Here is a 27,169-nt window from a genome sequence, read left to right as displayed (position 1 = left end):
TATCTGCTATCTACCCTGTCTAACAAACCTCACGATCACACTCACTGACCTGCTACATGATGATTTCTTCATTGATTTTGCTTCCATGGCAGCATCGTCAAAGGTAAAAGAAAGTAGGGGAAATCAATCTCCATATGAGTTCTGTTTTGAATGATGTATTCTATTTTCTACACATAGATACATTGAATTGATTAATACAATATGCGTAAAGTTAATCACGAAATGCATACAATTATTTCATAAAGTACTATAAAGTATTTCTTCAGATGCTGCAAAAACCACTTTCATTGCGCTGAAATAATAAAACCACAATATTGGTTAGGGAATGAACTAATATTTTACATTATAATTATGCAAGCAACAATGAATAGTTCTGTATTTTTGTTGTATAAAGTTTCATATATTTTTATGATTTTTTTTTATATTCATATTTTCACTATCCCGTGCTTTGAAACTCAATATTGTATTTTAGTATGTGCTAACCTAATTTTATACGTTCACTTCTTTCAATTCCTGTTCAAAGTACATGATTTGTTCCTAGAAATATGTCTAAATGCCACATCTTCTATTGATTTGGATTACTGTATGAACCGTGCACAATTTGACACAACATTAAACATATAAAAGATAATCGGTAGATACGAGTTGTGTGACCCATGCCAGTCATAATTTTGACAAACCTGTCTTCCCCGAATTCAGCAACATCCAAGTTATTTATTTATTTATTAATTTTTTGCAGAATCGGAATATTAAATTTCCCCTTTCAATTTGCAAGAAATCTGATTAGAATTTTAAGTGCATTTAAAGGTGAATCCAGCCTTGGCCATAAAATGTTGTGCTGGAAGGGAAAAAAATAAACCAAACAGAATGGGGAAAGTTTGAAAGAAATCGGAGAAGCATTAAGAAAGTTATAGCTGTTTTAAAATTGAGATAACTAATACTATGTAGATTTCAAATCGGCAACTGGGTAAGTAAATTATGACAAGGGGCAATGACAACTTTCCCATAGGCCATGTACTTTATTATCAGGGATTTGTGGTTTTCTCCTAAGTACCCATTCCCTGGGGCCGTAATCTAAATATAACCCAGATAGTATATTGTTTTATATCCTCATGAAAGAAAAATATAATTTGAAATAAAACTTTTAGAAAAATGACATTTTAGCCATAATATGTATTGGAGTACATGAAAGGGTAGTCCTTGCCTTACATCACTACGACATCCCATATGCGGCCAATTTGAAGTCTCCATGAGTATAGTGATTACCAATATTTAAAACTTTTTTAAAATTCATAACTTTCTTGTTGTTTATCCAATATTGTTCAAACTTTCACCAATCAACTTGTCTGATTTTTCTTTTCCGTATAAAAACAAGTTTTTATTTGGTTTGGATTCCCCTTTAATAATCTTCATAATAGATGATAAAGTATGTTATAATGTTGATAACACATTACAACATCACCATTAGGTCAAGCATGCGTGACCTAACGGTAACATCAAGAAAACTACTTCTAGTCTGGTCTGTTAGCGGAATTATGTGGACACGGTGGACAAAAGCATGATTTTTTCTCCAGACCTTTGTTTATGTTTGAGAATTAAAAATGGGGTATGCTCCAAAAAATCTGGCTGCAGGAACAGTGAAAAAAATGGATGAAAATGTCAGAATTTATGAGTTTAGATTTGTCTGATATATAGACTAGTGCTAGTGCAAAACTCAATAGCAGTGCATTATTTTGCATTGGTTTAGTTCTTGAATTCAGACCCTTTTTGAACAGATATTCTGCTTGTCCTCACATCTCCATGCACTAAATATCTTAATGCAGATGCTAAACAAGCCGAAGGGTGGTGGTGGAGGGGGTTGAATGTTGGTGTGTATGTACATATTTTGGTCTTGGGGTAAAGATGTGCAAGACACATTTTTTGCATGTGTTGGAAATTGTGTTGCCATGGTAACAGTGTATTATGGCAAAAATAAGGTACAAATCTTGCAGTTAGAACTACTTCCTCTGTTTTCATCCGATTCTCATGAAATTTGGCACACACATTGGTCTTGAGGTGAAGATGTCTGTCTAAGACACATTTTTGTGTATCTTTTGAAAATTTTGTTGCCATGGTAACAACATATCATTTGGTGAAAATTGGGGAAAAAACCTTACAATTCAAACTGCTTCATCAGTTTTCAATCAATTCACATGAAATTCGGCACACACATAGGTATTAAAATAAAGATGTACAAGGCACTTTTTGTGTGTGTTTCAAAAATTGTGTTGCCATGGTAACAGCATATCATATGGCAAAATATAGGTAAAAACCTTGCAATTTTGAACTACTTCATCAGTTTCAAACCAATTCTCATGGCTCACACATTGGCCTTGAGATAAAAATGTGCAAGAACCTTTTTTTTCATTTGTCAGAGAGTGCATTGCCTTGGTAACCACAAAGTCATATAGTCAGAAATATGGGGAAAACTCATTAATTGTGGATCAATCTACTTCCCCTGTTTTTAGTCAGTGCTCATAAAAGTTGGAAGAAATATTCATCTTTGGGTGAAGATTCATATTAAATTTTAAACTGCATTAAAATGCTCACGCCAGAGTGTGGGGGTATTAATCACCTTCAGTAATATTTCTAGGTTTTGGGTGGAGGAGCGGGATTGGTCCTTAAAATCTGACATAGAAATAAAGAAGGTTAAAGGCGGTGGCCATTAGGAACATAAACACTCTTAAAATAAGCATCCGCTCTAAGGGCATATGCTGGGGGTACACTGGGTGAATGTGAAACCTTCCGCTGTGGCAAAGGAGTTCCAACACTGGCAAGCAAAACAAAATGTGTACTTCTACTTTCAACGGCTGATTTTCTAAACCTTAGTTCCACCTCCCCAAGATGTGCACCCCTCCCCATACCACTTTTAGTTCTATCTCCCCATGCTCAACCAGTCTACGCCTTTGCCCCTCCCTCAGGGGTCTTTGCATTTTAAAGCGAGACATTACTCCTTTTTTGGGGGGGTGGGTCTTTAGAAAATGACCTCATAAAAGTAAAAGTTAAAGGATTATGACTAGGAACTTAACCCCCCCCCCAAAAAAAAAAAAAATAGGGGGCTGATATATTTTTTAGCAGAAAAATGCCCCTCCGGCTCCCCCATTAAAATGTAAGAATAGTCCTTTGCACTTCAGAGTTCAGACCATTCATTTGAAGTTTAATGCATTCTGCTTTGGTAAAAAATTGTTTACAGTAGCCAATTAATCATTGTTTATTTATACTCTCCTACTCAGTCTTTTATTCATATTCTATTCCTACTCTTTCTTTTTAACTTTATCACATCACTCTTGATTTTGAGCTTTACCACACCATCTCATGTTTCCTCTCTCCTTTTTTTTACTCTCTCTCTATATCTCCCCAAGTATATTTTTTGACATATTATAAAGTGTACCTTTAATCATGCAACTAATTAAAGAAATATATATTTATATACAAAAATCGAGGCACTTGTTTTAGAAATTCACTTGCAAATCCATGACTCAATAACATACAATATCAAAAATATACAAATGTGCACAATAAATTTTTGCCTTCTATTTTCTTTCATTTAATTTTTTCAGTATATTTCTGTGACAGCCCCTGCTTTTTACATCCTACATCTCCTATTGTAAAAAATGAATATTATGTTTCAGTAGCAAAATTGTTGGATGCAAGATCTGACTGTCACAAAAAAATGCAAATAATTTTCCATTGGAGTAAAGACGAACTTACTCACTGTTCATTGAGCAAATGATGACTTTTATTTCTCTACATATAATTATGTTCTAGTCATATCCCTTTCAGATGGTGGTAACTGCAGGAATGGGAAAACTCAGTGATATGACTAAAATTTTCACAGAGGATTTTCGGAAAACAACTAAATCCATTTTTTTTTCAAGCAACAGTTATTCCATTCTGAATGCTGCAACTATGAATTTGATGCACCTTTACCAAAATATAATATCATGACAGCCATTTCTTCAATTCTTTAAACTAGACATTAAATATAGCTAATAGTATTTTTCAGGACAGAGTGTAGCCAAAATGGAGTTTAAAAGATTATGAAGAAAACAATAAATGTCATGGTATTATATTTCAGTGTAGGTGTAAGCATTCAAAATGGAATAATTGTTGCTAGATAATAATGAATTAAAATAGCAAAGAAAAATGTACTTTAATAGAGAGGGAGAAAAAGAGGGGGAGAGAGGAAACAAAACAAGAAGGTATGGCAAAGCTCAAAAGTGCAAAAAGTGATGTAAGAAAGTCAGAGTAGGAACTGAAATGAACAAAGACTGTGTAGAAGGAGATAAATAGAAAGTTGATTAATTGGGCACCGAAAATGATCTTTTATCAAACCAGAATGTTTTAGGCTTTAAATTAATACGCTGAAGTGTAAAGGATTTTTCTTCCCCCCTTTTTTTTTGGGGGGGGGGGGTTCAGTTCCTAGTTGTAATTATTTCCTTTTACTCTTTATGTGGCAATTTTCTAAAGGCCCCCCCCCCAAAAAAAAAGAACCTATAATTATTATTTAAGGTGATTAATACCATGAATACCCTGCGCTATTATATGATGTTAAAGGGGAATCCAACCCAAATAAACACTTGTTTTTAGAGGAAAAGGAAAAATCAGACAATAGGTCAAAATTTGAATATCGGACAAACCATAAAAAGTTGTGAATATATAAAAGTTGTAAACATTGGTAATCACTATACCCATGAAGCCTTCAAATTGGCCGTATATGTGATGTCATAATGATGGAAGGCAAGGACCACTCTTCCATGTAAAGGAATAATTAATTGACTAAAATGTCTTTTTCAAAAGTTTTTACTTCAAATTGTGTCTTTCTTTCATGAGGACATAAAACATTATACTAACAGGTTTATATTACGGCCCCAATGGAGTTAAGGAGAACCACAAAAATCAAAGTACAAGGCCAATGGGAAAGTTGTCCTTGCGGCCTCGCCCCTTGTCATAATTTACTTACCCATTGCCAATTTGAAATCTACATACTAGTAGCCTTAGGGATCTTAATTTTAAAGCAGCCATAACTTTATTTTGCTTGTTGATTGCTTTCAAACTTTCACCATTCTTATTTTTCTCCTTTTCCACACACCATTTTATGACCAAGGCTGGATTCCCCTTTAACACTGAATATGAATCTTTACCCAAAATGAATATTTGTGTAAACTTTTTTGAGCACAGGCTGAAAACTGAGAAGTAGATTGATCCACAATTAATAAGTTTTCCCCGTATTTCTGACTATATGACTTTGTGGTTACCAAAGGCAATGCACTCTCTGACAAATGAAGAAAAAAAGGTTCTTGCACATCTTTATCTCAAGGCCAATGTGTGAGCCATATTTCATGAGAATTGGTCTGAAACTGATGAAGTAGTTCAAATTGCAAGGTTTTTACCTAAATTTTGCCATATAATATGTTGTTACCATGGCAACACAATTTATGAAACACACACAAAAAGTGCCTTGTACATCTTTATTTTGATACCAATGTGTGTGCCGAATTTCATGTGAATTGATTGAAAACTGATGAAGCAGTTTGAATTGTAAGGTTTTTTCCCCAATTTTCACCAAATGATATGTTGTTACCATGGCAACAAAATTTCCAAAAGACACACAAAAATGTGTCTTAGACAGACATCTTCACCTCAAGACCAATGTGTGTGCCAAATTTCATGAGAATCGGATGAAAACAGAGGAAGTAGTTCTAACTGCAAGATTTGTACCTTATTTTTTGCCATAATACACTGTTACCATGGCAACACAATTTCCAACACATGCAAAAAATGTGTCTTGCACATCTTTACCCCAAGACCAAAATATGTACATACACACCAACATTCAACCCCCTCCACCACCACCACCCTTCGGCTTGTTTAGCATCTGCATTCAGATATTTAGTGCATTGAGATGTGAGGACAAGCAGAATATCTGTTCAAAAAGGGTCTGAATTCAAGAACTAAACCAATGCAAAATAATGCACTGCTATTGAGTTTTGCACTAGCGCTAGTCTATATATCAGACAAATCTAAACTCATAAATTCTGACATTTTCATCCATTTTTTCACTGTTCCTGCAGCCAGATTTTTTGGAGCATACCCCATTTTTAATTCTCATACATAAACAAAGGTCTGGAGAAAAAATCATGCTTTTGTCCACCGTGTCCACAAGTAGGGTGTTTTTGACGCTAACAGACCGGACTATTCTCCTGCTGCCGGTGGTGGTAGTACTGAAACTATTTATTTTTCTTATACTAATACTGGTTATGATATTGCTGATACTATTACTACTATTACCTTAACTAGGAATGATATCACAACTCTTTGGTCCTTATTGATACTGATATTACATTCCTCAGCTGCAGACTAATCATGTGTGTAAGCCAATCAGTAATAAGTATTGTTCTGTCTCACTTAGATCCATACATTACATCTCGATCCATTATCTGAATCTCTGATTCCATCTGTATGCAAGCATCTAGCCAGATTTATTTGCTGTCTACCCTGTCTTACAAACCTCACGATCACTGGCATTGGCCTGCTACCTGATGATTTCTTCATTGATTTAGCTTCCATGGCAGCATCATCAAAGGTAATATAAAGTAGGGAAAATCAATCTCCATATGAGTTCTGTTTTGAATGATGTATCCTATTTTCTACACATAGATACATTGAATTGATTAATACAATATGCGTAAAGTTAATCACGGAATACATACAATTATTTCATAAAGTACTATAAAGTATTTCTTCAGATGCTGCAAAAAACAATTTCATTGCACTGAAATAATACAACCACAATATTGGTTAGGGAATTAACTAATATTTTACATTACAGTCATGCAAGCAATAATGAATAGTGCTATATGTTTGTTATATAAAGTTCCCATATTTTTATGATTTTTTTATATTCGTATTTTAACTACCCCGTGCTTTGAAAGTCAATATTGTAATTCAGCATTTGCTAACCTAATTTTATACTTTCACTTCTCTCAATTCCTGTTCAAAGTACATGATTTGTTCCTAGAAATGTTTTTAAATGCCACATCGTCTATTGATTTGGATTACTGTGTGAATGTGCATAATTTGACACCACATTAAAGATAATGGGTAGATGCGAGTTATATGACCCAATGTCAGTCATAATTTTGACAAATTTGTCATCCCCGACTTCAGCAACATCAAAGTTATTTTTTTTTCCAGAAGAGGAATATAAATTGCCGCTTTCAATCCGCAAGAATCCTGATTAGAATTTAAAATGCATTTAATAATCTTCATAATAGATGATGGAAGTATGTTATAATGTTGATAACACATTACAACGTCACCATTAGGTCAAGCATGCGTGACTTAATGGTAACATCAAGTAAACTACTCCTCCTGCTACTGGTGGTGGTAGTACTGAAACTATTTCTATTCCTTATACTACTACTAACTTATACTTTAAATACTTCTAATTATTATACTACTACTGGTAATGATATTGCTGCTACTAGTACTACTACTACTACTGCTATTACCTTAACTAGGAATGACATCACCACTGTTTGGTTCTTATTGATACTGATAATACATTCCTCAGCTGTAGACTAATACTGTGTGTACGCCAATCAGTAATAAGCATTGTTCTATCTCACTTAGATCCATTCATTAGATCTCGACTTGCCACGGGTTTATCATGCACCTCTGAGTTCATCTGCATGTAAGCATCTAGCCAGATTTATTTGCTGTCTACCCCGTCTTACAAACCTCACGATCACTCGCATTGTCAAGCTACATGATGATTTCTTCATTGAATTCACTTCCATGGCAGCATCGTCAAAGGTAATATAAAGTAGGGGAAATCAATCTCCATATGAGTTCTGTTTTGAATGATGTATTCTATTTTCTACACGTAAATACATTAATATTGATTGGTACAATGTGCGTAAAGTTCATCACGAAATGCATACAAATATCTTATAAAGTACTATGAAGTATTTTTTTAGATGCTGCAAAAAACTCATTAATTGCACTGAAGTAATAAAACCACAATATTGGTTAGGGAATTAACTAATATTTTACATTACAGTCATGCAAGCAATAATGAATAGTGCTATATGTTTGTTATATAAAGTCCCCATATTTTTATGATTTTTTATATTCGTATTTTAACTACCCTGTGCTTTGAAAGTCAATATTGTAACTCAGCATTTGCTAACCTAATTTTATACTTTCACTTCTCTCAATTCCTGTTCAAAGTACATGATTTGTTCCTAGAAATATTTTTAGATGCCACATCTTCTATTGATTTGGATTACTGTATGAATTGTGCACAGTTTGACACCACATTAAAGATAATCGGTAGATACGAGTTATGTAACCTCATGTCAGATTTGTCATCCCCGAATTCAGCAACATCCAAGTTATTTATTTTTTCCAGAAAAGGAATATAAATTGCCCCTTTCAATTTGCAAGAAATCTGATTACCAATATTTAAAATGCATTTAATAATCTTCATAATAGATGATGGAAGTATGTTATAATGTTGATGACACATTACAACATCACCATTAGTTCAAGCTACTAAACTACTCCTCCTACTACTGGTGGTGGTAGTACTGAAACTATTTCTATTTCTTACACTACTAACTCTTATTGTAAATACTTCTACTTCTTATACTACTACTGGTAATGATATTGCTGCTACTACTACTACTATTACCTTGATTAGGAATGATATTACCACTGTTTGTTCCTCATTGATACTGATAATGCATTCTTCAGCTGCAAACTAATCATGTGTGTACGTCAATCAGTAATAAGCATTGTTCTATCTCACTTAGATCCATACATTAGTTCTCGGCTTTGAACGGCCCCTGCATGGACCTCTGAGTTCATCTGGATGCAAGCATCTAGCCAGATTTATCTGCTGTCTACCCTGTCTTACAAACCTCATGATCACTGGCATTGACCTGCTACATGGTGATTTCTTCATTGATTTTGCTTCCATGGCAGCATCGTTAAAGGTAATAGAAAGAAAGGAAATCAATCTCCATATGAGTTCTGTTTTGAATGATGTATCCTATTTTCTACACGTAGATACATTGAATTGATTAATACAATATGCGTAAAGTTAATCACGAAATGCATACAATTGTTTCATATAGTACTATAAAGTATTTCTTCAGATGCTGCAAAAACCACTTTCATTGCACTGAAATAATAAAACCACAATATTGGTTAGGGAATGAACTAATATTTTACATTACAATTATGCAAGCAACAATGAATAGTGCTTTATTTTTGTTATATAAAGGTCCCCATATTTTTATGATTTTTTATATTCGTATTTTCACTATCCCGTGCTTTGAAACTCAATATTGTATTTCAGTATGTGCTTACCTAATTTTATACGTTCACTTCTTTCAATTACTGTTCAAAGTACATGATTTGTTCTTAGAAATATTTTTAAATGCCACAACTTCTATTGATTTGGATTACTGTATGAATTGTGCACAATTTGACACAACATTAAACATAGTAAAGATAATCGGTAGATACGAGTAATGTGACCCATGCCAAGCATAATTTTGACAAACCTGTCACCCTGAATTCAGCAATATCCAAGTTATTTATTTATTTTTCTGCAGAATCGGAATATTAAATTGCCCCTTTCAATTTGTAAGAAACCTGATTAGAATTTAAAGTGCATTTAATAATCTTCATAATAGATGATAGTGTATGTTATAATGTTGATAACACATTACAACATCACAATTAGGTCAAGCATGCGTGACTTATACCTTGGTCACATTTGCTCTACGGCGGCCGTACGGCGAGTCGAAAACAGCCGTTTTAACATTTTTTAACCAACTACATGTAGGTGGTTTGAATTAAAAGGAATAAAACGGCTGTTTTCGACTCGCCGTACGGCCGCCGTAGAGCAAATGTGACCACGGTATAAATACATTTTCTTTTCTTAGCAGAAGTATCCGATTAGCATAACAATGCTTGCGTGAGGAGTGTCTGAATTCCTAAACGATTCGGAATTCACTGACCGAGTTCGACACAGCACAGTACGGACGTCTTATTTCAACGCTTCTTCCACGTGTTAAACTCTATAGGCCTTATCGTAATAGATCTACGTTTGGATTCGATGTTAAATATAAAATAATTGCGAATCAAGAAATTAACCTCGGGTTATGCCACAAATTAAAGGCAGTTTCAGAAAATTTTACTCAATAATCTGGAGTCTCTTCGCCTTCTTGTAAGCAATGCTACAAAGGAAGCATTGGCTCGTTTAAAGATTGGGCTGGCTGTTTGATTATGTTGATTCTCGATACATTGCCCGGGTCAGCGGAGCTTCTACAACTAAAAAAGGGCGTCGGAGATGTCTTTCGAAAGGTAATAAGGTTCAATATGAATATAATTCTAGACGCCAGGAGGAGTTGGATAAGAAATTTGCCTTATTAGAGTAAGGTAAGCAGCGGGCGCAGCCCTTGCTTTGCTGAAGTAAGGTATTGCAGATATAATTAAAAGGAAGAAACATATCAGAAAAGCAGATGAATCTGAAGCAGGTTAGTGAGATAAAGATGAATGAAAATTCCAAACTAGGCTATTGCTTTTGAAATTTATGAACGGTTGTACATAATAGATATGGCCTTATGTTGTTAATGGAAGCTGTTCGTTTTTCAGCGGAATTACTTTATGACTTAATTATGGGAGATTAATCAAATAAATATATAGAGATCATTTTTATATTTTAGGTTGGTCCGCATTGGATGAATACTGATGAGGGAGAAAAGAATGAGGCAAGCTCAGGCTTGTGTAAATAGAAAGCGTAAGTTATTTCGTTCAACAAACAAAGGTTATATTGGGCAAGAATGTTGGAAATTTTCAAGGTTCTTCTACTACTTCCGACAACTTATTTCGTATACCCTTTGGGTCAAGAAATCGATATTCGCTTGGCAGTGTCGCCAACTTATATGTACAAAATAGTTGGCGCGGGTATGCAAGTTGCCTCAGACCACCGACGAACGTTTTGCCTGTGGTAGACATGGGCACTGGAGAAGTTGCCCAGGTATCAGGAAGCAAGATCCCAGCAAGATTCATCCTTCAGAGATAACAATGCTCAACAGAGTTAAATGATCCATTGATCATGGTCAAACTGAGCAAGGTAAATGTCAGTTTTGTTCTGTATTTGACGAAGTGTGGTATTTGAGAACTGAAGAGTAGAATGATCAGAAGGGCGTAGCAAAGGAATCTATTCTTGATTCTACCTAGTCCATAATTATATGTTAAGAAAAGATGTGTTATTTTGGTTGAATTCCACCTCTTACTAATGAACCTAGACATAGATATGACACAGATCAAACAATCTGGAATATATTGACTACTCCTGGTCCGTCAGCGGGCCCTTCTAAATTAAGAAATACAGAAACAGAGCATTGTTGAAATTGTTTCGGTTGGGAAACATCGAGTAACGTTAGTGTTGATTCGACAAGATGTGCAGGGTAGGAGGAAGAATTTTATTTGAGAAATTATGAGTATGATCAATGAAATTCAGAACCTTTGGTTAAAGGTAGATTGAATGCTTCCTTACAATTTGGAAATCAACTGATGCATCTCAATTTGTTGTAGATGTCAATGAACATGGTTACAAATTACCTTACAATAAGATGATAAGTCAGCATTGACATCGATCCCGATTTCGTTTCTGAAGCCATTAACGAATTATTATTAAAAAGGGTTTGGTTGTTGAATCCACCACTGCACCCCATGATGTTACCCCCTTTCAGATTCAATTCAGAGTTCAGATATAAAAAGAGACTGATTCTTGGTTAACGTTATGTCAACTAACACTTGTGGAAGAACACTATTATACTTGAAGACTGGAATGTAGTCATGTCTTATTTAAAACAGGGAGATTTTATGCTTTCCTTTGAACTTAAGCAAGGTTATCATCATTATTACATTTTTCAAGTGCATGAAAAATTGTAGGCTTTAGTTGGGATTTTGGTAGTGGTACAAGGTTTTTCTCCTTTTAGGTGTTGTCATTGGGTTGGCAACAGCTACCTTTGTTTTCATTACACGATTTAAGCCTATCGTTAATCATTGGCGTATAGAAATGGTATTTTCATTTTTTTTTTTGTATATAGATGATTGGGTCGTGCTGCTTCCTTTGATTCGTATGATACTATGGTCAAGACGGTGAAAAATGACTTACTTGAAGCAGGTTTGATACCAAATGTTGAGAAATATCTCAATGGACTCCTGTCCAGTGTTTGGATTGGTTAGGAATACCACGGGAAAGCAGAGTAGCTTATATAAAGATTACTGAAAGAAGGATGAAGGATCTTGAGTTATGTTCAGATTCATTTCAAGCAGAATTGCCTGAGGTTTCAGAACGAAGGATCGTAGTTATAGTTGGAAAGATACATTGTATCCAGTGTTTGGCACAGTTACTCAAATTAAAACCAGATTTATGCATCACGAAATCATCCGGAGGGTACATTGGGATAGGACATAATGTGATCAATAGTGATGAATTAATATTCGTGTTCTTCTTCTGGAGAAGAAATTGCATATTCTTAACGTAAACATTATTTCTGCTTATTCAGTTCCACAGACTTTCATCTATTCTGATGCAAGTCCATCAGGCTGCGGGGCCTGGGTTTCTGAGTGCGCAGGCATGAAATGGGATGAGATTGGTTTGAGTTTGAAATGGTTAAAAGCTCCACTTGGAGAGAACTCAAGTCAGTAAGTATGACACTGCAAACAGTTGTATCTCACATGAGACATAAAACTGTCAAGGTCCTCTGTGATAATAAAGGAGTAGGATCGATTGTAAATAAAGGAAGTATGATTGCAGAATTGCATGAGATGAGTTTACACATCTTTGAGTTGTGTAAAAGAAACAACATTAGTCTTCACGTTCATTGGGCTCCCAGAGAGGAGAACCGTTTTGCAGATGCATTAAGTCGCATGATAGATTTTGATGATTGGGGTGTGTCAGATGAATTTGTCGGATTTTTGGACAAAATCTGGGGCCCTCACACTGTGGACAGACTTGCGGACGATTTTAATTTCAAAATTAAGAAGTTCAATTCTAAATATTGGTGTCCCCTAATAGATCATGTTGATCCCTTCTCATGTGATTGGTCGGGCGAGAATAATTGGTTGGTTCCACCTATCGAATGTATAGCATGTATAGGGCAAGTACTTAAGCATCTGAAGGTTTTGTTCTGCTAGGGGGACTTTGGTTGTTCCCTTCTGGCCGTCTGCACCCTTCTGGCCGATTCTTTTCTCTGAACAAAGTGATTTTCGTTCCTTATTCTCTGAATACTTCAAAATTGATAATCCTCAAGGAATTTTCGTTCAAGGCAGAAATAATAATAAAAAAAAAAAAAAAAAAAAAAAAAAAAAAAAAAAACGGTTTGTGAGAGATGGCTGACATGAATGCTGGTATGTAATAAATCCATTTGATGGAGGTTAATTCAAAATTATACTGTTGGAATGCAACATGTAATTTTTACACGGCCGCATGGCAGATAGCTGCATAGCTAGGATCCACTTATGCTGCAGAGCAAAGAAGTGGTGATGGAAATTGGAGAATGTTATGATTATGTAAAAGGATAACCATCGTAAAGGTTGATAAGGAATTGATATGAGATTTCATTCTCAAATTAGTTATAATTTACTGGCGGCGGAGCTCAGAATGAAGAAATTGGTGATGATTGAAAACATTCAAAGTCTCAAAATTACAGAATTCTTGTGAATGAAATGTTTCAGAAAGTTTTTTGCAAGTGTTTTAAGGCAAAAATAAACATTTTCGCAAAGGAAATGAATCCCAAAGCTATTGTTTTGCTAAGCCTTCAAGACGATTGAAACGAATTATGATATGGAATTGTGATCTAATGAATTTCATACTGAAATTTTAGTGAAAATATAAAACCACCTGGTTTGAGGATAGCTGCATAGTTAATGTTTAATTTTGCTGTCATGGCTGTAAAACGTATTAGAAGTGATTAAATTTTGAGAATTTGATAAGAATGACTGAACTTGAGAATTTATCACAATTTGAATATATTGTGTTGAGATAAATATATACCAGCTTATAAGTTTTGTTTAAATTTTCTTAAATCCAGAAATTCTCTCCATGAAGGATATGATATAACTTTGAACAAGGTCTTGACAGCTTCGAGAGCTGATAACACTATGAGTAAATACAACAGAGCGTTGAATACCTGGAGAGATTAGTGTAAGCAAAATAAAGTAAATTCTGACACAGCAGAACCAGAAGATATTAGTCGCTATCTTATTCATTTGTACCAAAGAGAAGCTCCTTATTCGAGGATAGAATCGGCTTTTTACGCCATTAAGTGGCATTTTGACTGCAAGCCAAGGATGAATGTTAATCCCTGTGATCGCAAGTTCATACATATTGTTTTACAATGTTAAAAGAAATTACGAAACAAACCGATCGTTAAGAAAGAAGTTATAACCCCAGACATTTTGAAAGCAGTTGTTGAGAAGTATGGATCTTCAACGAGTCTATCAGATATTCGATTATGTGCTATGGTTTTGATTTCCTACGCAGGCATTCTACGATTTGATGAAATGATACATATTCGTAAATGTGATTTAGACTTGTATTTGTCTCATGTGAATACTTTCATCATGAAAAGTAAAACCGATATTTACAGGCAAGGAGCATGGGTTCTTATAGGTGCTACAAATTCCCCACCTGCCCCGTATTAGCTTTGAGGAAATATTTGATTGCAGCGGGGCTTAACGATGCCTCTGATGAAGTATTTCTTTTTAGGCCTCTAAATTACTGTAAATCCAGTAATAGTTACAAGTTAAGACGTGGACAGTTGTCTTATACTAGATGTTTAGAATTATTGAGAGAGGCGTTGGCGAAAGTAGGGTTGAATCCAAAGAGTTTTGGCATGCATAGCCTCCGAAGTGGCGGAGCCACAGCAGCAGCGAACTTTGGTGTTCCAGACAGGTTGTTTAAGAAACAAGGTAGGTGGAGGTCGGAGACTGCTAAGGATGGATATATTAAAGACAATATGAAGGATTGTCTTTCAATTTCTATGAATTTGGGGCTTTAGAATTATTTTTATACCGGGTAAATTAGCCTCAGCCTAGTATGATTATACGTATAACTTTGTTAAAGATGGATTGTAGGCGTTCGATGAGATTGTTGAATGAGACATGTATTATTATCATTATACATTTAAAGTTGGTTAAATTGAAATGATTGCGTCGTGTAACTCATTTTCTTGTTTACCCGTTCTTTGATTGACTGAGAGGGGGAGCTATAAGTTTAGCTTGTCTTGCCGTCGAAGCTTGGTGCTCCCCTCGAAACAGGTATGTTTTTTGTAAAGTATATAAATGTTTTCTATTGCAGGTGTTGATGTTGTTGCACTGGTTGTGCTTAAGGATAGTGAGGCGTGACTGAAAATAATTTATTCACGATTGAGAGTCGAATTAGGGAATAAATACATTTTCTTTTCTTAGCAGAAGTATCCGATTAGCATAACAATGCTTGCGTGAGGAGTGTCTGAATTCCTAAACGATTCGGAATTCACTGACCGAGTTCGACACAGCACAGTACGGACGTCTTATTCGGGATGGATATGTGGACGATTGACTGGATGCAAGAAGATAGAGCAAAGAGAATTCTGATGGATGAATAGGCCTTACAGCATGTAAAGTACATTGATGAGTTCTTCGAGATCTGAACTCAGAGGGAGGCCTCAGTACATTCGTCAGTAAGTACCGTTCGTGCTGTCTTGCCGTCGAAGCTTGGTGCTCCCCTCGAAACAGGTATGTTTTTTGTAAAGTATATAAATGTTTTCTATTGCAGGTGTTGATGTTGTTGCACTGGTTGTGCTTAAGGATAGTGAGGCGTGACTGAAAATAATTTATTCACGATTGAGAGTCGAATTAGGGAATAAATGGTAACATCAAGAAAACTACTCCTCCTGCTGCTGGTGGTGGTAGTACTGAAACTCTTGTTATTTCTTATACTACTACTAACTTATATTACAAATACTTCTACTTCTTATACTACTCTACTGGTAATGATATTGCTACTACTACTAATACTATTCCTTTAACTAGGAATAATATCACCACTGTTCGGTCCTTATTGATACTTATAATAAACCGAGGCTTATCAAGCACATTTCTTTATTTCATTTATAATAGTTGTTTTCTTTGCAGAGTCCTTACTTCATGGAAAGGAAACACATCCCTTTCTTAGATAAGTACTGGTCAAGATGGAGAGAGCTTCAATCGCCTGCTGAAAGTAGTTCATCCGCCTCTTCTACTAACCATTCTGAAGTTGAGCCATCGCAGCACCAAGGGCCTCCTACTGGACTAACCAACCTTCCTCACCACCAACTAGAAGTAGCAACATTGAGTGATTCTTCAATAGGTGTTCACTCAGATTCAGGGTCAATGAACCCATCGAAAACCTATCCACATCGGGCACATACAGAGTCAATCCGATCCACTTCCGAACAAGTAGACTTGACCACAAGGCAACATCTTGATGAGTTCGATCGTTATCTTGAGGCATATCTAGCTGCCAAGAATTACACCCATGTTTCTAGTCATTCACTTGGACACTCCTCAGACTCGGATACGAGACAACAGTATGGCTCCTCAGTAAGAACCAGCACTGCAGTACTCAAGAGACAAGAACAACCAACCCAAATGGAACCTGATACCTTACTACCATCATCTTCATCATACATCAATTCACGAATGTTGATGCATGGAAGTGGTTCCTCAATTGGAAGGAAACCTTTTTTCGAGCACGATGACGACCATTGCATGCCTTCAACGAGTGGCATCGCTTCCTTACAGAGAGCACACCCTGCTGACACGGGTATATCATTTTCTCCTTAAATTTTACAAATAACTTATCATCACGGAAATGTGTACGCAATATTTGCTTAACCGCGCCGTTAATCTGGTAAAAATCACTCACTGAACAAGTGCTTATGAGCTGTTCAAGTTATCTGTTTGCTTCAAGACATAGTAAATGCATTGGTTTAACAGTTTCTTTCGAATAGTACATGGAAAATGTCATTCCCAATGCACACAGCTAGCTGCCAACAATATCAGGGCGCAGCAAATACAAAATTTAAAATAATAGAGTACATGTTTTAGTTTGAACTTCATCTAAGGGAAAATATCACTGCATCGTCAATGGCTGTGTGTGTGTTTTTTAAAAGTCAAATCCAAGTTGGTCTGAACTTTTGCTATTATTTTTTCATACTTTTGTTTGTTCTCGGAATATCATGTATTAAAGTAATGAATAGGTCTACCTTTCATTAATTCATTCCCAAACAGATCCAATCTCGAATGAACATATTCTTGAAAGTCGGTAAGTATTTCAGACAAAGACGTCATTTATACCCTACCATTTTTCCCCATCTCCTCTCTATTTTGTTTCTTCTAATCACTTCATTTCCATTACATCGTCTTCGGTATTTTTATTCCACTCCTGCAAATCTTTCTCTCAATTGCCCATATTTTCATAATGGAAAGAGTTCTCTGTCACACATCATGTATTGAAATATGTTCCCTACGTGGATGAACACAACTTTTATTCATATTGTGATCGAAAGGCCAGACGTGTCCGCACTGAGAAATCATGTTCAAATTATTTTCATTCCCGGCATTTTAACAATGCACAGTAAAAAACGCTGTTTAAGATTTTATACAACGCTGTTTACTATATGAACCTTACAATATTTGTTTAACCGTTTAAACAATCATGTTTAATTTATTGAACATTAGATATTGAAAATTAAACTTTGTTGCTTAAGAATTAAACACTTGTTTAAACTATTTGAACAATTACTGTAAGGTTCATATAGTAAACAGCGTTGTATAATATTTTTTTACTGTGTGTGATTCACTTATTGAGATATAGAAAAAAGCACACTATGAGATGCTGCTTTCTTTCACTTCTCTTTTATGTTATCCTCTTCTCCCCATTTTTTTAATCTATCCATCCATCATCCAACCCTTGTTTTTGGTCATTTTCTTTTCATTTATTTTCATCGCCATTGATTTATAAGAGAGCATAATAGACTATACGAAACAGTTTTTCAACTCTTCATTAATCCATAACGATTGCATTACAATTTATTGTAATCAAAGATGTACTCCAGGCTTAACATAATGAGATTCGAGGAGATTAAGAAAAATTAGACAAAAAAATAATTGATCAAAATCGAGCAAGGATTAACAAAGTTATCTAAAGATTTGCATTATTCCGGTAAAACAGTTCTATGCATGTCTTCATGAATACTCAATTAACAAAGTGATGATGTCATATACCTACGTGCTCTTTTGTGTTTTATCATATGAAATTAGGTTAATCATTTTGTTTTCCTTAAAGAAAAAAATATTGGAATAACAACTGATTAGAAACCATTATATATTCCATGCTGCAACCTAATTCATTAAGGGAAACATATCAGTCACACATGTATGAACAAATGAAACAATTATGATTTCATGTAATAACATTAGAAAAGGAAAAGTGGGGATGTGACATCATCAGTCAATCTAATGAATATTAATGAGGACGTACATATAACTGTTTCCTAATAAACTTAACAATTCAATAAATACACATTGATAACATGAATTAACTTTATAGTTAGATGCCCGACGCATATATATATATATATATATATATATATATATATTGTAAAGAAATGGATGAAGAGAACAATGGTAGGTGTAGCTTAAATCAAGGTTCCCCAGAGCTATCTACCCTTTGGAAAAAATTGGTGATGCCGAAAAAATGTCTCTGCCGGGAATCGAACCCGGGCCCCCAGCTTTGAACGCCGGTGCCTTAACCACTAAAGTTATACATGTACAACAGCTTTGGTAACTCTTTTATTTAAATATTGTAAAGAAATGGATGAAGAGAACAATGGTAGGCGTAGCTTAAATCGAGGTTCCCCAGAGCTATCTACCCTTTGGAATATATATATATATATATATATATATATATATAAATTATTATTGTATGCAGATGATAGCGTACTACTTTGTTCAAATTCCAACCCAAAATTTGTTGAGGATACACTTAGCGAACAGCTGTCTAAATGTGTCGATTGGATGACTGATAATAGATTATCGTTACACTTAGGCAAAACCGAGAGCATTCTGTTTTGTTCTAAAAGTAATTATAAAACTTCACTTGAATTTGAAGTATCATGCAATAATAAGATAATTCAGAGGAAAGAATCTGTAAATTATTTAGGCATTGAGTTGACTAGATCCCTTTCATTTTCATCTTTAGTAGAATCAATCGTGAAAAAGGCGAATGCCCGTTTGAAATTTCTGTACAGGTATCAAAGTTGTATGGATCAAAAAGCAAGGCGTATTCTCTGTTTTGCTCTTATTCAGAGTTTATTTGACTATGCTAACCCTGCTTGGTTTAGAGGCATAAGCGAACTCGATAAAAAGAAGTTGAAAATTATACAGAATAAAATGGTTAGATTCATTAACTGTTCTGGTCCCAGAACCCATGTTGGCTACACCGAACTCTCTGGAGCAGGTTTTCTTGAAGTCAACAAAAGATCAAAACAGCTTATTTTGTACCACGTGCATAAAATCTATCACAATAGATCGAATCATTACATTGGATCAAACTTTAATCTAGTTACCGAATTACATAAATATAATACAAGAAACAGCCATTTCAACTTTTGCTTACTAGAAAGGGTAGGTAGTATTTGTAACTCCTTTTATTACAATGCTATAAAACATTGGAATTCCCTTTCCAATGATGTAAAGGAAATAGGAAACTTTTTGCATTTTAAGAGGAAATTGAAAGAATATCTTTCACTTGAGAGTCAAAGAGAAGATGCAAATGATATGTTATACGGTTGATTTAGCCTGAATACTGACCACGTTCTTTTCTCTTCTCTACCAGGTATTATTATTTATTTTACATAGTTTGATTGAAGCTTCGATATGTCCTTTCTTCTATTCTTTCTATTTCTTTTATCTCTTCCTTCTATTCTCCTCTTCGTGTTGTTATTGTTGTCGCCGTTTTGTTGTTGTTCTTCTCCTTATTATTTTTCTTCCTCATCCTTTTCTTCCGTCTCCTCCTCCTTCTCCTCCTCCTCCCCTTTCTTCTTCTATTCCTCCTCCTTCTCCTTCTTTTCTTCTTCTTCTTCGTTATATTCTTGTATATATTATCTATATATCTTATTTATTGGTAATAGTAAATTCTGATTTTTTTTTCTTCACTTTTTTAATATGTAAATAGTATATTTTACCATTTTATTATCTTAATTCTGTATGTCGAGGACCCCACTGGAAATAAGCTTTCGAGATTTTCATCCTGTGCAAGCCTGTTGTTTTAATGCTACTGTATATATGTTATGGTGACTTGCCAAATAAAATCAATCAATCAATCATATATATATATGTATATATATATATTTTATTGTATCTCGACCCAGATTTTTGAAGTTATCACTTTCCCAGTACTTTTTTACTTTCACTGACTGTTAGAATTCGTTTACATGTTTCTCCATTTAGTGTGCATTTATGCCTCAAATCTCATCTGCTTTGACATAATAAAATATCTTTTACGTTCTGAATATTAATATCATTGTAATATTGAGGGGGGCAAACATGCACATGAAGTATTTATTTGTTCAATATATTTTATTCAAATTACGCATGTCTTGTAAATCCCATTTTCTATTGTGTGTGTTTTTTTTTTCATTTGATTCAAAACGTATATCTATGCACATCAAACCTATCCACAGTGAAAGCAGCGATGACACTGAAGATGATGAAGAGACAACTGCGGGGAGCATGGAAAGGGATCGGCACCCACCACATTCACAAAGTAAACGCATCCACAGTGAAAGCAGCGACGATACCAAGGATGATAAGGATGAAACTGAGGAGAGCGTGGACTTGGTGGATGCACGTCCAAGAAAGCGACGAGCTAAGACAAATCGGGATCCAACATCGCCCTAAGATAGGCAAGCGAAGAGAGCATGGACTTGATCGGGATCCAACATCCCCTTTAAGATATTCGGCATGAAAAGACCAAGTACAATCAAATATCTTCAAGAGTAAGGTCTGTTGTCGTATCATGAATTTCTAGGACTACTTACAGAGACCTTGCAAATCCTATTTTCTTTTAATTAATTCCCCTAATTATGTCTTCAGTTTGAGATCATTCATAACCTTGAAGCAATGGTTTACAATCTTATAATATTTTCGGCAAATTGAGTGGTTGCTTCAAATAACCGATGCTGATCCCTTCATCATCCCTTCATCTGCAACGCTATATTTATTATGATGAAATGATCAAACATCATTGAAGAACTTTCTAGCCTATCATCTGTAGTTGAAGACAATTATCTATTAACTTACAACCCACGCTCACTATTCATCCCAGTGTTCCCATTACCAACAAACTAGAACTTGCCTGACATATCTACTGCCATACATCAGTGTATTAGTATTAGGATAGTTATGTGAAACCGTGTAAAAACGTGAAACCGTGTAAAAACCAGATGCCGTGTCTGTTCGGTACCAAGCTAAAGTAACATTTCGATCCATGTCATTGAATATCTTGAAAGGTATATTGATTAAAAATAATGCACTTGTTGCTTTAACAAGAAAAAAAAGACTTTGACCTGAAATGACTAAAGCTTTTCATGTACGTTATCGTGCTATTTGTAACTATTTGGGTTTTTTGCCAATTTGAGACTGGGATCATGGTTTATTGTATGCACTTGGATAGCAACACAATTACTTTACAAAATGATTATATGTCAGTATGCATGGTATGTATTATGATTCAATACATTTACTCTACCTCATAATTTTCAGTGATCTATGCAACGGTGAAATATCGTACATATCGTGTGTAATGTTCTTCTCTTGCCACGCTACCTCAAAGCAGCTGTCAAGTTCAGTGCAATAATATTTTGACATGCAAGCACGATCAGTACTAGAGTGTATATATTTGTATTATGCTTCTATATTTTGATGAGCTTTTCGTATGTGTATATATGTTTTGGTAAATAATGGAATACAATTCTTGCAAAGAATATCTTAAAGAATGATTGTTTCATATAAGCAATGTTCTTATTAGTGTATTGATATCCTTCTCACGTTTGACATGTGCACATCTCTAATGTAAGCAGATGCATTTTTTGTAACATTACTGTACTATAATGATACTTACCTAACACAGGCATGAACCATTATCATGTATATTGTGTACATCATTTGCCTATACATCTGTTTACCAATGTTCATGTTTTAGGCTCAAGGCCATTCCACTTTTTTTTATTTCGTCATTATATGGATGTGACGTGATATGAATGGCCTATATTGTAATAAGCTTCTCTGCATCCAGACGGTAACTGCTATAATCATATGGGGTATATTATACTTAGTCTAGATGTTATACTTTCTTGCACACGTAAGAATGAGTATGACTGCTCAACATAGGCATGCAAATTGCGTGTTCGCGTTATCTTCTATGTGTATAACATTATTTAGTTTCTAAAAACACAGTTTCTACTTAAAATTGAAGTTCATCATTTCGTACACTTCATAATGTTTGCAGTGAATAATTTGATATAAATCATTTTACTCTTAGAATATTTCATTCTGAAAATCGATATTATTTCATTAGGTTTTAGATTTAATATGTAGCACCAATTGTAAAATATATCTAGCTTTCTGATGTAGTATTACATGTTAATCTATGAAACATTCGGTTTATACATGGACCTATTATGTCCATGGTTTACGTTATATTATGCTGCGTTTTATTTTCGAATATGACAATTTTTATTTAATCAGGTTTTCAACTTTAATATACATGTACTATCATAATCGCTTCATTTTTCCGAAATGTAACACTTTCTTAATTGTAAGATTTTAACAGAGTGTTATGAATGAATGGTTTTTGTCTAAAACAATTGATCCCCATGTTTGCCAAACTGTTCTGAAAAAAAAATGATCAACACATGGAACAACGATCTTGTAGGGAAATAAAAAGCTGCATCGTAGGTATTGATTTGATTGTATTAACAGACACTACCATGGACAATGTTATCTTTTTTTTAAACATTTCAGTGTATTACTGAAGAATAATAAAGCTCTGAAATTCTAATATTGAATGTAGTAGAAAATATAATGGTAGCACCTAATATTGCGTTTTCAGTTCATTATTGAAAAGTGTAATATATTTCATTGACCTATTGATTTTGATTGTATTATCAGAATATTATGATGCTTTATACTCGGAGTCGAGTATTATTGAAAATTAGTGTTGTGACTTGAACCCTTAGTTCTCGAGTATTAAGACTGTAATTACGTCTTGATATATTATGTTTCGTGTGTACGGCATTCATTAAACTTATTTCAACCTAAATTTTCAAATTGATGCCTCTAATATTGAGGAATAAATGTTTGCCTCGAATTTGTATTTGAATGTCTTCTAATTGAGCACGTGCCTTGTTATTCCAATGTATGTGTGTAATCTGAATATCACAACTGATAATTCCTAGAGCCTTCGTTCCCAAGTTACATATACGAGAACATCGACCATCAGCTTTGCAGTGCCGGTCTATATATAATTGAACGCTGATATCAATTATGTTTTGTTTTTCAGTGTTAATGCGTACTTGACTTTAGATACTAAGAAACACAACGTCCTTGAGCACTTGATTTGGGATCAGTGTATCGTTTAATTTGGAGATTACGATTTTGAGTTTACGGCGCCGTGATATTTTATTGTATGAATAGAAATTGCGCCCTCGTCTTTCGATAATTGAAATGTATCTGGAACTCTTGATAAAGACTAAATATTGGCATTGTGACGTCTGCCTGCTATACTGTTACATACAATTATATCGTTTAAAACTTAATTAGGCCGGGTGACACCTGAAACCGAATCAGTTGCGAATCCTTCCAAATACACGTATTTGGTGGATTATGGAATACTCTGTTCTCCATCCCAGAATGCGAGAGATTTTGAGAGGGGTGCAGAAATATTCGGAGGGATTCGAATTGTTTTGAAATGTTCAAAACCAGCCGAATACCCTCCAAAATGCTTCTTAATGTGGCCACGACATATTTCCATTTGGTCCATATTTGATATTTGGGACGTATTCGGACTAAATTCGGTTGGATTCTGGGAGGCATTCGGTGTATTCTGGTCAGTCAATTATGGAGATACTGTTCTGATTGGGGACCGAATCAAGACACATTTTGGCATAATCTGCCCGAATTTATTCCGGTGAATTCGGTTTTGGTGCAACCTTGAATTTAGAGCTCCGGTGTCAGAGTCGAAGTTTCCTGTTTCCAAATAGTGACCTTAAAATGCATTCAGTATATATAGTTAAAAGTGAATGCTTTTCTCATGTTTGAGGATCATGATATTGAAATCCTCATCATTTCGTGGTAATTATGCAATATTGCCATGAATAGGTTATTTATTTCTATGTTAACTTTGCATATGTGTATCATTGGATTATGTAATAGAATTCAGTCAATAATTATTATTAAGTCAAGGATTGTTCATTTGCAAACGTAAGCCGTATCACCTTTTTTTCTGAAATAAACCTGCTCCCTGAATAAATGACACAATTCTTAAACACTTTATCATGTTCAGTTCTTTGTGGGTTTTTTTTTTTTATTGTTTGGGTGAAGGTTAGGTCGCTTAATGCTACCACTCAACTCCAGGTCAGCCTTAGTTTGAAATTAATGTCATGTGCATTTTACATAAACGATTCAAATTGATTATTTTAATTCTGACGATTTTGTTTTCATGTTGGACTTATTGATCAATCACATATAACGCCGACTACATTAACTGCGAATGCAACATGATTGGACATGATTTTTGGCTGTCAAACAGAAGGTTTAAAGAGGTTTAAGATATGTTATTTATTTTATATGAAAGAAATTCACTATTTATAGAAACACTCATCAGCACTAGTTCTAAATATGATCCAATGTCCAATTAGGAACTTGAGTTCACAATTTCACAAAAAGTTCGACCTTCGACGATTGTTCGTGACAAATTTCAAGCGCATTCTAATAAGTCCGGCGAAAGCATACGACTAATCGCGACTCGAGCTCTAGTTGAATGGCGGATGATATTCGCTTCGATAGTGAAGTCCAAAGTTATTGCAGAAATTCCAACAACAAAATATAAGAAGTCTGTGTTATCACGGACCTATTATGTCCATGTTGTTATCCTGTTTTCGAAAAAAAAAAGATTTCCTATGGCAAACATAAATTGAATAAACAATTGAATAAGCAAAAAGTGCGACTACAGTGTTTCGCTATTGCAATGGGGAAACTCTATACAATCCATCGATGTCCTTTGAATGCAATTAAAATCAGAATGAAGAGCTAAGAGACTTATAACGAAAGTCATGGACACTGACAGTAGATCATCCGAATATTTCCAGCGGAAGAACAATTGCGAATTTGTCGTTGTCCAGAGTCGAGAGATTCCAATGCTTTCCCGGCCCACCAACTTTCGACAAAAGCCTCTTGGCTCTCAATTGTAATTTGATTCGCATTTTCAGAGGAGTTTGGTGTGTTGTGGAGAGTTTTCCCACAGTAAATGCGAAAAGCGAGGAATAAGAAGTGATGAGAAAAAAGTTTCCTCTAATAATTACAGAATATGTCACGCCTTCAAACAAAACGATTGGTCAGAAGAAAGTTTGTTGACCATCAACAAAAGCAGATATTCATCAGTAGTTCGGAACAAGGACTTGACTGGGTTGTTCAGAAAATCGATAAGGCGTGGAAGCTTTGGAATGCGCGTATTTGTAAAGTATCACAAAGAAGGGAATGCAATTGCATGTTTTTAAAATAATCGAGAACAATAAAGAAGAATCGATAAAAAAAAAAAAACATTTTACGACTTACTTTGAGGTCAAAATATTTTGATGAGAGGGGGAGAGAGACGGATGAAAAAGAACATCAAAAGAGAGAGAGAGAGAGAGAGAGAGCTATAGACAATGAAAAAGGGAGAGGGAGGTGGGTATCGAGGGAGAGGAAGAGAAATAGGGAGAGACCAGAAGAGAAAGAGGGGCATATTTTGTTTTCATCCTCATCATTATACAGTGCGTATCAATAAAAAGTTTACACTTTGAAAAAGCCCTGGGGATTAAAAATGGTACAACATGTGGGTAATTTTTTCACATACAATATTGTGTTTGGGTCTAATCTATCCAATGAAAGTAAACGTTTTGACAGAATGTTACACTTGAGTGAGCACTGTCCATTTTTGTAAAGCTCGCAGAAATCTGTTTGCACAGAAATGTTCGTTTTCACGCTGTGTCAAGGGGAAAGGGCGAAATCAAACCTACCCTGCACAACATTTCTCATACATTTCCCTTGCAATTTTAGTCAACTGAAATAAAACGGATACATTCAAGCATTTTGTAACAATTTTGCCACCCAAATTGAACTTTCAACACTTAGTAAGCACAACCTTTACCCCTTTTGTGCCAGCTGGATCTGAGGACATAACTGAATCTGAACAAAAGTTTATATCAGACATCTTCAGCATTTTTCACTATGTTTTTTATCATTTAAAGTGGGTTTACATTTCATTTTTCATTTAATACTTGTTTCTCCACACTTTTTCCAAGCTTGACAATGATTAACAAAATGAAAATCAAGCCTAAGCCATTTCATGTAAAATCACAGCTCAGTGTAAAGCAAATATCGTCACGTTGGCCTCGGTGTGTGGGGGAGTGGGGTGAGCACAATGCACTCTTCAAAGTGTTTTGGGCAAGGAAACAAGTTAAAAAAGGTAAAAGATATCTGCAAATCAATTTTACTAGCTGAATTCCATGTGTTCTTCATGATTATGGTCTACTTTTATTCGCTTAAGTATTTCAAAGTTCTGCGCAAATGATTTTTTACTACCTTTTCAAAAGTAAGTGGTGCTCACTCAAGCGGAAATATTTTTCGACAGTTATATCGTCATTTGCTTAAATGGATCTGTACCAATGTTAAAATGTGGAAAAATCTTCAGGATATGACAAATGTATGATTTTACAGGATTTTTTCTAAGTGTAAACTTTTTTTTGATACG

At 34.8% G+C, this 27,169-nt stretch overlaps 1 protein-coding gene across 1 annotated transcript; it reads left to right on the top strand.

The window, feature by feature from the left end:
* LOC129267858 (uncharacterized) lies at positions 1-24,704 on the top strand. Its single transcript, XM_064104566.1, has 7 exons — positions 1-103; positions 6,452-6,625; positions 7,675-7,857; positions 8,859-9,041; positions 16,249-16,918; positions 17,386-17,419; positions 20,841-24,704. The coding sequence occupies exons 1-7, from the start codon at positions 86-88 to the stop codon at positions 21,055-21,057; spliced, it is 1,479 nt and encodes a 492-aa protein (XP_063960636.1). The 5' UTR covers positions 1-85; the 3' UTR covers positions 21,058-24,704.
* Positions 24,705-27,169: the final 2,465 nt, after the last annotated feature.

Source organism: Lytechinus pictus, chromosome 9, assembly GCF_037042905.1.
Source record: "Lytechinus pictus isolate F3 Inbred chromosome 9, Lp3.0, whole genome shotgun sequence".
NCBI lineage: Eukaryota > Metazoa > Echinodermata > Echinoidea > Temnopleuroida > Toxopneustidae > Lytechinus > Lytechinus pictus.
Note: the sequence above shows the minus strand (reverse complement) of the source record. Positions and strands in the feature narration are given on the sequence as shown.